The sequence below is a fragment of the Sardina pilchardus genome, chromosome 20, assembly GCF_963854185.1.
Source record: "Sardina pilchardus chromosome 20, fSarPil1.1, whole genome shotgun sequence".
In the NCBI taxonomy this organism is placed as follows: Eukaryota; Metazoa; Chordata; class Actinopteri; order Clupeiformes; family Clupeidae; genus Sardina; species Sardina pilchardus.
The window spans coordinates 6,386,725-6,400,875 of record NC_085013.1 but is presented as its reverse complement, the minus strand read 5'-3'; the positions used below and the strand labels follow the sequence as shown (position 1 = coordinate 6,400,875).

Below are 14,151 nucleotides of genomic sequence, written 5' to 3'. Positions count from 1 at the left end.
TCACCCTTCCAGAACCCAGTGCAATCAAAGGAATAGTGTAGCGGTTCTGACTAGGAGACAGTCGCTGAGAGACCCCAAGTGCAGGGGAGAACTGCCACTGGTCTCCACTGCTCACATCAGACCTCCATCCATCCATCCTCCCTCCCTCCTTCAGTCCCCAAGTCCAACTCTTTCTCACTTCCATCCTTCAACCCACATTCTATCATCCCCCTCTCATTCTCATTTCTTTCAATCTCTCCATTTCTCATCCTCCCTCCCCTCTCCATTTCTTCTCCCACCCCCCAATATTCAATCCCTCGATCGCGTCTACTTTGATTTTTCAAATATTGCGAATGCCGAAGAAGCCGCTGTGGGACTGCTGGCAGCCAACGCCAGTCTCAAACTGGAGTCTCAACCGCACCACCGAGCTCTCTCGCTCCACACACACACACACACACACACACACACAGATGTGCACACACATGCTCACACATGCTCACTAACTCTCTGTCTCACACACACACACAGATGTGCACACATATGCTCACTCTCAGACACACACACACACAGGACCTCTGCACACATAAAATAAATCATCACTCTTACTTTGTACACCATCCACCCTCCCACTCAGCCGTTTGCATACGCATACACACACACACACACACACACACACACACACACACACACACAGAGTCTGTAACACAAACAGACCCTCCGTCGTCGCCTCAGCACACACTCTGCATTTTCCATCCTCCCACCACACCCACTCCCACTCCCATCTGAGTGAGGCTTAGAGCCCACACGTCACTCGCACTGAGGGCTGCTGAGCCCAGTTCAGATGAGCGGCACCGTTTAGAATTCAGCACAAGTTGGCCAAGGCCAAAATATGCATATTCAATCAATCGTTTCAGCTAATGCTTTAACCCACATGCTTTTTATTTATAAAAACTTGACGAATTCAATTTGGATGATGGTTTTGGAAATTGGATATATGCTGATTTTACTGTTTGGAAATCTATTTGTGATATTTTTTTATCATCTTGATTATATGTGCATACTAAGGGTGTGCATCTCTCCCTTATACATGTATACGACCCGATTCAATACAATGTAATAGGGCCCCAAAATGCGATACAGTTCTTAAAATTTGAAATGTTATTTTCCATTTCCATAGTATCAAATTTTATACAGAATTATCAAATGGGTAGGTTCTAAAAGACTGGGGAGCAAATTTTGTTTTATTTTTGTTATTTTTTAAGACTTGATTGACATTTCGATATTACAGTTTTTCTCTGTTGCTTTGGTGCTTTTCTCACATCACTATTGACACCTGCACAGCATTTAGTGCATAACAAGTAGTGCAAACTGCAAAACCTAGTGGATAACCTGCAAAAGCACGTCACTTGCTCAAAATGGATAGTCCATTCCTCAAAAGCACGTCACTTGCTCAAAGTGGATAGTCCATTCCTCAAAAGCAAGCATTCATGTCAATGAAACTGCCTGTGTCATCAAAATGAGTCTTGACACCATCGATAGTCAAATGGCTTTGTCATGTTTTCATTATGACAGTTTATTCTCTGTGTTTCCAATGCAAAAAAAGGTCAGAACTCGGTGACACTACCTGAAAATGCTCAAGACAGCACTATACACTACTTGTACAGCCATTTGACACATATGTACGCATCACAATTTTACTGTATATGCTCTTTGCAATTCTACAGAATTGTGACAGAATTTGAATTTTTGAACTACTTCAACATTTTTGTATGTAATGTCTTAAGCAATGAAATGAAGACTATTAGTTGTATTGGGAACTATTCAGCATCCATAAGTATAGTTCATTTTGACTAACAATTAGGAGAATTTTCATTCTAATCTGAGAAAAGCACCAAAGCCACTGAGAAGAACGGCAAGACTTTGCCAAATGTCTCTAAATTAAATCACTAGGTCAATTAATAGGCAATTAGTTTGATGCCACTGTAACAGTGACGCTACTTACCCTAGTTGGAGAAGGCTACCAGACACCCTGTTGATGTGTTAGCAAATCAGGGTTGGTCTTATGATTTTGAAAGTAACATTGCTCAGCAGCAACCGATTTGTAATTTTAAATCGACTGGTCCACAGTACATTTAAACCGATATAGGGGTTAAAAAGAGTTCAGATTTCAACCCATTAGAACACCTTTGGGACGAATTAGAGCGGACACTGAGAACCAGTCTTCTCGTCCAGCATCATTGGGTGACCTCACAAATGCGCTTCTGAAAGAATGGTCAAATAATCCCATAAACACACTCCTAAACCTTGTGGAAAGTCTTCCCAGAAGAGTTGAAGCTGTTATAGCTGCAAAGGGTGGACCTACATCTTAAAAAAACCTATGGATTAAGGATGGGATGTGAAGTTCATATGTGAGTCAAGGCAGGTTAGCGAATACTTTTGGCAATATAGTGTCTCTCTGACATTTAAATACGAATCAGTGAATCTTTACACCCCTAGCACATAACATTTCGTGCATATATATATATATATATATTTATGTGTTAGGCCTACATTTTATCACTTACAATTCTAATAAATATAATTTTCACTCTATTGCCTGAACACTAGCCATTCAACTTTTGATACTATTTCATATCCAATACAAAAACACCACTATAAGCTCTTACAAAAGGCTTTTATGTCAAGCAATATTCCAAGATTTTACAGCTTCCTCCATCATCTTTGTTATCATTTGGACCAATGCTCTGCTCTACTATATTGATAATTGATACACATCAATAATACCCAACATGCACTCAGGTATGTCTCTCTAATATCTTAGCAGCAGCTCAGCATCCAGACATCCCAGACATGGCGAGCTAGCCGAGTGGTTCTGCTAGGTGCTGGGAACATGGCGAACACGAGGCACTGTTGAGCACAGACATGAAGAGGAGGCTCTGCCTCTCGTCCTTGGCCAACTGCACTTCAGGGACAAGCGATTGATGGAAAAATCTGTGGTGATGATTGCTCTGTTGTTTGTTGGGTCTACTATTGCAACGAAGACGAAATCGCAGCAAGAAAAGTAATCGGCAGAGAGAATAAAACCGCCGATGTGCATCTCTCTCTCTCGCTCGCTCTCTCTCGAACTCACGTGCGTGTTTGTCAGCCAAGGCAATCAGTGTACTGGAGATGTCTCTGCGCCTGTAGAAACACACCACCTTGGCCTCCACATTCCCATTCGCTGTCTGTGAGGGCAAACAGACACACATAAACAGCATGTTATATGTAAACATATACATATCATATATACAAACACACACACACACGTCACATATGGTCTCATATACACACACACAGCCAGGCTGTAAAACAGGACACCCACATGTGCAAATATATAACTTGGGGGTGTCTCTCTCTCTCTCTCTCTCTCTCTCTCACACACACACACAAACACACACAAACACATACAATCTGAAAAAAAAAAATCACAGAATCCCAGACATAAACATCCACAGCTACAAACATCCACAGCCATGGAGGCCCAGTCATACTGGCTTACCTTGTTCAGTTCTTCTATTCGCCTGATGAGCAAGGGGTTGCTGGAGGAGTTTTCAAAGTACACATAATCTACAAGGAAAACACACACAAACACACATTTAGAGATATTACAGGTGCAGGTCACGCCCACATACCGCTTATGACTAAGAATTGAACCTTTAAGTTCGGGATGAATCATTTAATAAGTTTTTTGGGGAAAACATATATATATTTTTAGAAGGGGTGATTCAGCAGCCTGTCCACAAACGGCTGTTGCCGTGCATGGCCGGCTGTGCCTCTTTTTCGGAGGTTTCCCTGCCAACTTAAAATGTCTCTTGCGAATCAACATCGGTACGCTACAGAAACCTTCTATGAAATGTACAGCCCAAAAGCCCAACACCCTTCTGATTGGATTCTAAAGTGATTATTAGAGAGAAATGCCATAGCTGGGCATGGAAACAGCCTCTGGAGTCAGCCGCTGTAATTAGAGGTGTATACAGGGCGGGGTTTACAGACTCATCTCTTCGATTGGACTTCTGAAGCACACAACCCCATTACTGTCTCACCGAGCTGTCCACCCCCCCCCCCCCCATCCCTCTCCACCCCTCAACACTACACCCCCACCCCTCCACACCCCGACCTCCGGCTACTGGCCAAACATCCGAGTGATGGACACATTAGCAGCAGCAGTAAATGTTAAGCCAGAGTTCTAAATGAGTGCTGGACACACACACACACACACACACATACATCACGGACTGAGCGCTTGATGGCTGGGCGGCATCTATAAAAAATTCCCTTTCACAACACTCATTAGAGACAGGGGTGGGTGTGTGGGGTGGGGGGGTTGTTGGGCCACATGCTGGTCCAATAAGGCCACTGTTATTTCACAGGGCTGCTGTCATAATGTGGACATAATTTGCTGGCAAAACAATGTGGTGTGCTCTGTATGAACTAATGTCATTAGCACTTTTGTTTTACATCAGCCCTCTATTCAAAGTTGGCTCCGAAGCCAATCACCTGAATTGTGTTTCAGGCCTACTTCACGACCAGCAACCTTTTCAGTTAAGTTTTACAACGCTACTCTCACACACACGCAACGCGCACACACACACTGTCGTTTCACCATTTCACAAAGCAATGCTATAGCTTTGGTTCTGAGAGTGAAGTACACCCGCGAAGCTCTACAAGTCACTTTGAATAAAAGCATCTGCTGAACAGTCAATTATAATAGGCCTCGTTCAGCTTTCATCGACAAACAACCGACTCTGAAGTACTGCGAAGAGTGACGATTTTCAGAGCATCACAGTAGCCTGCACCGTTGGGACATCTGGCATGCGTGTCAGTCAGTGGCCTACGTGTTTCTCCGTGTCATATTCTAGAACTCTCCTACAGCCTGCGAGTGAACTACTAGGCCTATACGATGGCCGCTCCGTGCTATAAACAAGAGGCTAATGAGCACGGCAGCTTCCATCTCAGCATCTCCAACACCACAGTCAGCGATCTTCTCGGAGGCAAAAGTCAACAGACTTCTCCCCAGACGTTGGCTGCGCTGCTTTCAACGTTTCATGGCGTGAATTCTGAAGGCTGTAAAAGGTAGCACGTTCAAAATGCACATGAAGGATTAGGAATAACATGTGAACGAATCAAGGTCGCTTGTCTTCCTTTCTTCGTACACGCTCCAGACGATTTCCTGCCAGGCAAATAAAGCCAGAAGAAAAGTTGGTGGGTTTTTCTCTTTTTTTTTTTGCCCGCTCTCGAGCTTGCATCAGGAATTCCCCTTCTAGAACTGAAGCCAAACCCTTGCCTGACAAACACACACGCCTGAGATTCATTTTTGAAGCTCAATACACGCACACACGCGCACACACGCGCACACACGCACACACACGCACACACACACACAGATCCTCGCCGAGGCGCCCTCGATTAAATGTGCGGCTTCTGAAGTCTCCCTCAGCAGGAGGACAGGCCCCGAAACTGCTGGTCCCTTCAGCCAGCCGGTCGGTTAGCCTCAGAGCCGAAGGGTGCTGGGCTTTGAGGGTGAGGCGAGAGAGAGAGGCGAGTCGAACAGGGTTGCTCTTTCACCCGCAGTGTCAGGAATGAAAAACAACTCACAGCAGGCGTGCGCATGCAAACATGAAGACACACACACACACGCGCACACACACACACACACAAAAACAACACGTACTGTACAGACACAGAGTGAAATGTATGGAATAACAGGGACAAATATGCACCACACCACCAGCACAGTTGGTGGAGACCTTTGGCATTCATGCTCATCCTCTTTCTCCTTCTCTCAACCCTTCTTCTCTACACACACACACACACACACACACATCTCAGCCTCTTATCTTCCTTCTCGACCAATCCCCCATCTCTCCATCCGTGCTGGCACCGCTCCAAGCCTGTGTGTCAGTGGGACGTCTCCGTTAGCCCACGGCCTGGTGGGGCGTCTGCCGTTAAACACACACACACACACACACACACACACACACACACACACACGGCCGGGATTACACCCCCCCACATGGAGTCCTGCCAGAGCGCCATACCTCCCTTCTTTCCCTCTTTCTCCATCTCCCTCCCTCCCTTCTTTTTCTTTCCTTCCTTCCTTCCTTCATCTATCCATCTCCTCTCCTCCTCTCCACTTCACCTCGTCTTCGTCCCTCTCCGCTCCCTTCCCCAGCCCTTCCTTTAGATCCCCTGTGCTCTCCATGCCGTTGCTCTGCTCAGCTCCACTCAGCTCATCTCCTGTTTGCGTCTCCTTCCTCCGCTCATCTCCGGTTTCAGAGCACATCTTCGTTATCTCTCAAGCCCGCGTTATCCATACCTACCTCAGGCGAGAGCACCTACGCATGCGTACACACACACACACACACACACACACACACACACACACACACACACACACACACACACACACACACACACACACACACACACACACACACACACACACACACACACACACACACACACACACACAGCGTGTCCAGTCTACAGTAGCCATGGCAGGGTAGGTCTGGTGTGTGGGCTGTGTTGCTCCTGTCTACAGACACACGGTTGGTCTTGTCTTGAGAGACTCCAAGTCCACAGTGATGTAGACTTGATGTGTGGTCTGGCATTCTCACCTGAGCTACCCCTGTTAGATTCGCATCGATTCCGCACTGAAGTAATCACACACAAATTATGTAATCACACACACACACTTAACACACGTACCGAGATACTACTAAGTGGGCAGACAAATAAATAAAAATATACACAAATAAAGGGATATGGAAGCATATGTATGCACGCACACATTCGCAACACAAGCAAGCCAACACACACAGAGACATACACACACACACAAAGCAAAGCACTAATGAATCATCTGGCCTACTTGTCTCTGCCCTTGGTGAAATGGTGTGTGTGTGTGTGTGTGTGTGTGACTGAGTGAGTGTGTAAGAGAGCGAGCCACACCCATCTCTCTTTCTCTCTACTTTTTCGCAGAGTTCTCTTTGCACTACTGGCAAAGCTACAGCACACCAAAAAAAAAAAAACTTGAACTCAGTGAAACAGACACAGCGAAAGAGTGTGCTAAAGTGCAAGGAGGAAAAGGGGGGAAAAAGAGGCAAACCCAAGCTCAGACTTGACTACTTAAAAAAAAAAAAAAAAACCTATAGCCAGCACAAGCCAGGACCAGTTCTTCTGTCTGTCGGTCTGTCTGTCTGTCTGTCTGTCTTTTTTCTCTTGCTCTCTCTCTCTCTCTTTCTCTCTCATAGCGCCCACGGCATCTGTGCCCCCATCCCCCTTCCTGCCAGCCACAGCCAATCACAGGGCAACAGAGGCTGTGACATCACAGTGCAGTTAAATTTTCTGTGATCCAATCCGAGTATGTTGCCGAGAGACGGAGGGGGGTGTGTGAAGGGGGGGTGGGGGGGGAGAAAGACAGACAGAGAGAAAGACAGACAAACAGAATGGTAGAGTGGAGGAGAGAGAGACACAGAGAGAGAGAGAGAGAGAGAGAGAGAGAGAGAGAGAGAGAGAGAGAGAATGAGAATGGGCTGAGTTGCATTATAACCAGGCCAGAAAGAGGGAGAGATAGGCAAAAATAATGACACAGACGGTTAAGGAAAGAGAGAAAGTAGAGGAGGAGGAGGAGGAGGAGAGGATGGGGGGGGGGGGGTAGACAAACTCCAAAAAAGCAGACCGAGAGATCGAGAGAGGAACAAAGGGAAGACCACAGGAGGAGAGACAGATACCATCCAAAGCAAAGGTGTGGGGGGACAACAAAACACAAATTCTGTTTGTCACACTCTCTCTCTCTCTCTCACTCACTCCGTCTCACACACACACACACTACTCTTCATTTAGAGGATGGAGGTTACTATGGCAATATGAATCGCTTGCCTTGGGATGCCTACCCCTTCTCTCCCACACAAACACACACACACCATCAGCCACTGGGTTGTTTTTGCACAAGACGCGGGTTAGGCTATTCCACATCTGTTCAGAGACGCCCTCCGAACTTCTTGTGCTCAAGCACGTCGGTCTGTCTGCCACTCTGCCCAAGTGCCAGGCTGGCACACAAAGGCTCGACCACAACAAAACGACTATACAGTCAAAGAGGACACTAAAAATGAACTCTAAAAATGCATTTCTCCCCCACAGTGGCAAGGCTGATCCAAGATTGCCTTTTGCCTTAATTTGCCTCTATAGGTCCCAATAAATACATCTGTAGTTCTTCCATATAGAATTCAATTGATTTTCAGGTTTAGTCAAATGTTCCAGTTTTCCATTTCTGCAAGATGATTTCACTTCTGTAATACCTTTTGCCCCTGAAGATTAACATACTGCAAAGAACTTCATTCCCAGACTACTTTCATTCCATTCAGGAAGCCCATTTTCCTGGTGTGAAACTGAACTGACACAGCCTGTTCCAAAAGACAATCCGCTGAAAACCACTTTAGACTTCAGGTCTGCATCCATCTCACGTCACATATTGAGTGACAGGAGTCCTTTGTCCATTTCTCTCATATTCTTTGACTTTGTTCAGTTTTGTTGTTGTTGTTGTTGTTGTTGTTTGCATATCAAGTAAAAGGAATTTTAAAAAAAAATGCCAGGCAGACTTCAACACTTCAATGCAGTAGTGCTCTTGTGATGACTTTGAGAAGTTGATGTGAAGCTCGGTTGGGAGACGAGCGCAGGCCGGAATGACACGGACGCCCGCTGCGACGGAGCTGTCAAGACAGGGAGGCGAGTTCATCACAACGCATGTAGCGCTACCTGACCGAGCCAAACAAAAGGAAGCCCGCGGTGCCAAAGCAAGACATGCGATAAATAAAAGATCAGGTTTGTGTTTAATCTGTCAATCACCGGCCAGGGCCGGAGAGATAGCCATCTCAGGTGGGACAGGTCTAGGCTGAAGTGAATGAGAGAGAGAGAGTGTGTGTGTGTGTGTGTGTGTGTGTGTGTGTCTCTCCCTCTCTCATTCCCCATCTTCACCTCTTCATCTGCAAACTCACGTCCGTCTTCACCTCCTGGTTGTCCATTTCTGTGTTCAGCCCTTCTCCCCTCGCCCCCCCCCCCCCCCCCCGTAAGTCTTCCTTTCTCTCTCTCTCATTCTTCATTCTCATCTCTTCCTCCTTCGTTCTCAGTGCCTCGCCATCACCAACTAGGAGATTCTTTTCACCAGTCATTCATTTTCACATGACGACCACAGCGGCCCGAATGGTATTTTCAAGAAAACCACAGATATTTCCACTACACCCAACTCTGAACAGCACTGAGGGTTCTGAGTGACTACCTTGGACCCACTCTCTAGAACCTTTGGTACCTACACCACCCCCCTCCTTCCCCAAAACACACAAACATCCCCTCCCTTCCCAACACAAACACCCCCTGCCTCCATAACACACACGCACACACACACACACAAACACCCCCAATCTGGCACCTTTAGTACAGGCCGAATGCATAAAATACGCTGCCCCAGAGGCAAATGCAGCCCTGCACTGAAGCTGGAGGTGGGGTTGGGGGATGGTGTGTGTGTGTGTGTGTGTGTGTGTGTGTGTGTGTGTGTGTGTGAATATATGCATGTGTGTGTGGGGGGGGGGGGGGGGCTCCTCAAAGCCCTGCGAGACATAGACAAGGTTTGGCAACAGGAGCAACCTTGACTGCTCTGGGTGAACACAACTGATGTAAATCAGGAGACCAGAAGGAAGTGCTCATTTTAACAAGAGAAAAAAAAACAACAAGCCAGATGCATTGGTTTGGGAGATTCCTTGGCATTCTCCTCAATTTGAAGCAAGTGAACTCCAATGAGTTTCTTTTTACATGACATGGAACCATATCACATGGGTTTATCCACTTATGGACTTACAGTGGAGTCCAGCAGAGAGGGGGTGGATGCTATGACCTCCTGTTCCCACGTGAGTCCACCGGGGCTTTACCTAACGTGCCCTGCTGAAACTCGAGATGGAGGGGTGCTCCAGCAGGAACCAGAGTACGGGTCAGTAACCCAGCTCATCCGGGAATCCAGTGAAACACCAAAAAAAAAAACAGAAAAAAAAGGAAGAGAGAGAAGCACCGGAAGTAACTGAGAAACTGATGACTGAATGATATGAGAAATGAATCCAATGAAACCCTCAACCTCAAAAAAGGAAACCTGATTTATAAATGTAGCTAGACATTTTCACAATTAGAGCTGTCTAGGTCCGTCCACCAAAGTTATGGTGCAAATTGCGAATTACACCCTGCCAGACTCCTCTCTACAGTTTGTATATACTGTAGTTCTAAGGGACCCCGAGGAAGTTTGTACCTGGAGGGGTAAGGATGTTGGGAGAAAACTGTGGGATCAGACAGGCTTTGTCTCTGTAGCCCATTGTCTCACTGATGGCCTCATTCCAATGCAAAGAGCTATACATTCTTCCACAGGAAATGAGCTTTATACTCATTAGCTAAATAAAAGTCGGTTTTCTCTTAGCTGACCAGCACAACGTGAAATGCGCATGCTCATGCATCATATTGACCAAATGGGGATTATTTCTTTGACGACTCTACAAAACAAAACAAAAAAGGTCAACCCTTAGAAGTCACTAATATTGAATGCATCATTATTTTTTTGATAAGATATCTTCATCTTGTGTTCCCGTTGCTACAAGCCTGTAACCAGTGGTAGGTCTTGGGAGATTCGGATTCTTTTTCTGGAGGTAAATACCAAGGATAAACAGAGCATCCATGTCTACAAACAGGCAATAATCACTAATGACCGAGCATCTCAAATAATTTCAACACATAAGCCTGACCTTGCAATTAGAAGAGATAAACAAAAATATTTGGAGGATGCAAAACAACAACAACACACAGCATACACACTTCTATGAAACTGGCATCCAAAAAAGAAGTCTGAACAAAAATCAAATTGAACCCATTCATCTTCCAGTACTGTGCTGGGGGAAAAAAACCCTTGGGCACATTGTTTGTGCAAGCAATTTTCTGAAATCACAACATTATAGTTCAACACAAATCTGTCGCTGAGTGTGACATCAAAGCATTGGCCTATTACCCTCAATTAGAGTAAAAGAATTAATCGGAGCCATACAAACAAACACACTGATGGTGGGATACAGTGGAATAGCTGCCTGATGTTGCCTCTGAACAGGCAGTGTGTATATATGGGGATCTTATCAGTCAGTTACAGTTAACAGCTAGTGAGGGGACTACCAAGCCGAGACTCTGACCTCACCTTGAAAGAAACACAAGAGAATAGTCTAACGGCTAATAAACCTTTCAAAAGTACCCATGTCCATGTATGTAGTTTTTTTAAAAAAAATTATCTTCTTTTACTCACACAGTCAGAAAAGTAGGGCAAAGATTTGTGCAAATGACCTTTCGTCCTACCAGACCAAACCAGCCCAGCCCCTTTGGCCCAGACCTGCAAAAAGGTGAAATCAGAGACGGTAGGCTAAAGCTTTGGGGCAGAGGGCTCCCACCCGCCCCAAGACCCAAACGGCCCTCGCCTTTGGTCTGGATAGTGGAACACGGGCAGGTGGCGTTTCAGCCGTGGAGCTGCAGGTGTAGACAGTCACCACGCTGACACCTCCCCCCGCAGAACCCCCTCCCCCCATCCACAGCACTTGCCCCTTGATCAAAAACAGCACTAACTAACGTACTAACGGAGTGAAAATACAGACAGGTGCCACAGACTAGGCTTCCACAGAGGCCCGAATCCATTTCAGCTTCACACAAACCCTTTGTATGTATGTGGGCAAACTGAAAGCCGATAGCCAGTGACCATGATCCTCCTAATAGACCGGTAAAATCAATGCTACAACAGCGTCTGAGCAAGGAGTAAGCTTATGCCACATCAATACACAGGTTCTTCCAGCAACATCCAAAAAACCCAGTGTCTCCCAGAAAGAAACAGGCTTCTCTCATAAGCAGCTCCTTCAAGAAAACTGGTAAGCTCCTCTACATTTTACAAGGAGCTTTCTCTAGTTACCACAATCAGGCGTGAGGTAGTTGGAGGGAGCACAAGGGTCAGGAGGACCACCTCTAATCTGCTTTATGAAGCACAGGTTACAGGGAAAAATAAATCCACTGACCAATGTGAACGAACAGGGGTGGGAGGATTGAGTCCAGTTGGAGAAAACACTAGGAGGACTTCCAAATGGCTGAACTCAACGGAAGGAGGGGAGAGAACCACTCCTCCCAGGTCAACTGATGAGTAGACTACCTTATGAGACAACGACTCCTGAAGTCAGGAGGCCAGACCTGGCAACAACTTGACTAAAATAACTTATTCATGCTTCTAATCACCTCCTACTCAAGAGGTCAATGTCAATGTGTAACAGTTAAGAAGTGGACACACCAGAAGAAGACTTCAACATTTGGGCTAACATAATGGACAAGTGCAGGTGTACCTCAACGTGTGGGTTCTATTTTACCTGAAGAACTTAGTTATCTATGCTATTCTATACCATTTTTTATTTCGTCTTCAGCCCACACCTCGACAGGTCAATCGCCAGAAAACATTGTTAAAACATTGTCTATTGTATAATACCAGTGTATTATACCAGTGTATTCTAACCAGTGAGTGTCCTAACTGGGCCTACACCATCCAAATGAAAATATAGCCTAGGGTACATTAGCCAAATATGTTGCTGAGGATAACCCTGTAGAATTCTCATTATCCAATTTAAGCAGGCATAATTTTACATAGCCTACTGCCTTTCAGAGTAGCCTACTCTTTGATCCAAACTGCTATAGAGCCAGCTAGTCCGTTTTGGGGGTACATTATGGCAGTCCGTCCCCTCCCCAGGTTCTGACCCCATGATCTCTGCTAGCCTATTGGTTTGAACCTGCTTAGTTACAAAAGCAGATTTTAGGAACTACACAATGATTTTAAACACCAGAACAGCTTTTAAAAGGTCAATTAAGTATTACGAATTCAGATTCTGGACCTTGTGGTTTCCATAACATACAATGCTGGGTTCAGGAGGGAATTTGAGGGATAATTTAGGCATTTACGTTTAGCCACACCAGTGAATTTCTTTAATTTATGACAGTGATGATGGTTGGTTAATAACATGATGGCATACCGTTCTACTCAAATGGCCATCGAGCTCAAATAAACAGACGGTGGCTGTAAGAGTTCACATCTTCTGAAATGTAGTGGTTACTTAAGGCGAGAAAGAGCTGGCTCAGTCTGCTCAGTCAAACGCAGTTTCCAACAAAGCTAGCAGACCAAACTTAACTTTAAAAGCTAAAGTGACTTAATGATTTCAGAGAAAACAAACCGAGAGCGATCGCGCTCGTGAACCAGATTTTGATTTTGTTATAACTTCAGACATTTTAAACGACAACATTTTAAAAGACCATTCACTTGGTTCCGACACTCTTCATCTCCCTTCTCAGTCACCATCATCATCCTCTGTAGCTACAGAGCACACGGCTCTTTAGCTTTGAGAAATAAAAGAGGAAGGACAAACGCAGCTGCTGTGGCGTACAAACATCGGCGTACACGCCATTGTGGACACATAAATAACGTTGTATCAAAAACGTGCTCTACCTCCAACCCGATACATGTTGGCTGCCATGACTGCCCCAGGTCCTGGCGTCTCCAGGTAGGGCTTTCTGCTGCCGCCGTCGCTGCGTTACCACTGCCGCTGAGTGTGCTATGTGTTGGAAAATGGTGGATTGATCAATACGAAGCAGACTAGCTAAGGGATCTTAAAGCGACAGCGCACCTATTTTAGGACGCACTTTTCAAAACACTAGAGTGCGGGGGGTAAACCTAAAAAACCCGCGTAAAATTTGGACAACACGTAACAAAGCAGCTCATCAGGACGCTGAGCCAGAATCGGTCACGGGTTGGCCTCCTCCGGGGGGTGGACTCGAGATGGACCAGGGGCAGCGCGAGCAGCACGACCCACCCGCTTCTCCCCGCCTTCCTCCAAGAAGAGACAATTGCTGCTAGACTTCGGCTTAAAAACGAGAGCGAGGTAAACAACTGTTGCTGCTATCTTGCCTGGATTACTCCTATTTTGAGAGAACTGGCGAAGAAAATGTCTTTCTTTTCTTCATATCTGGCTTTGTTTCTTTCTCTTACCGAGCTCTTATTCCGTCTCCTTTAGACAGAGTAAAATAAGAGTATATTGG

At 45.7% G+C, this 14,151-nt stretch overlaps 1 protein-coding gene across 3 annotated transcripts in view; it reads right to left on the bottom strand.

Moving 5' to 3' along the window:
• The window catches only part of LOC134068220 (metastasis-associated protein MTA1-like), a 32,447-nt gene extending 18,564 nt beyond the window's left edge, over positions 1 to 13,883 (bottom strand). For 2 of the 3 annotated variants that reach the window (XR_009936619.1, XM_062523809.1), the window contains exons 1-3: positions 13,562 to 13,883; positions 3,518 to 3,585; positions 3,110 to 3,203 (exon numbers count right to left, since the gene is read on the bottom strand). Coding sequence is in view for 1 of the 3 variants with exons in the window: in XM_062523809.1 (XP_062379793.1) it covers positions 3,110 to 3,203; positions 3,518 to 3,585; positions 13,562 to 13,589 (190 nt within the window). In the remaining 2 variants the exon portion in view is untranslated. The remainder of the gene's footprint in view (positions 1 to 3,109; positions 3,204 to 3,517; positions 3,586 to 13,561) is intronic. The other variant, XR_009936620.1, reaches the window with a different exon arrangement.
• Positions 13,884 to 14,151: the final 268 nt, after the last annotated feature.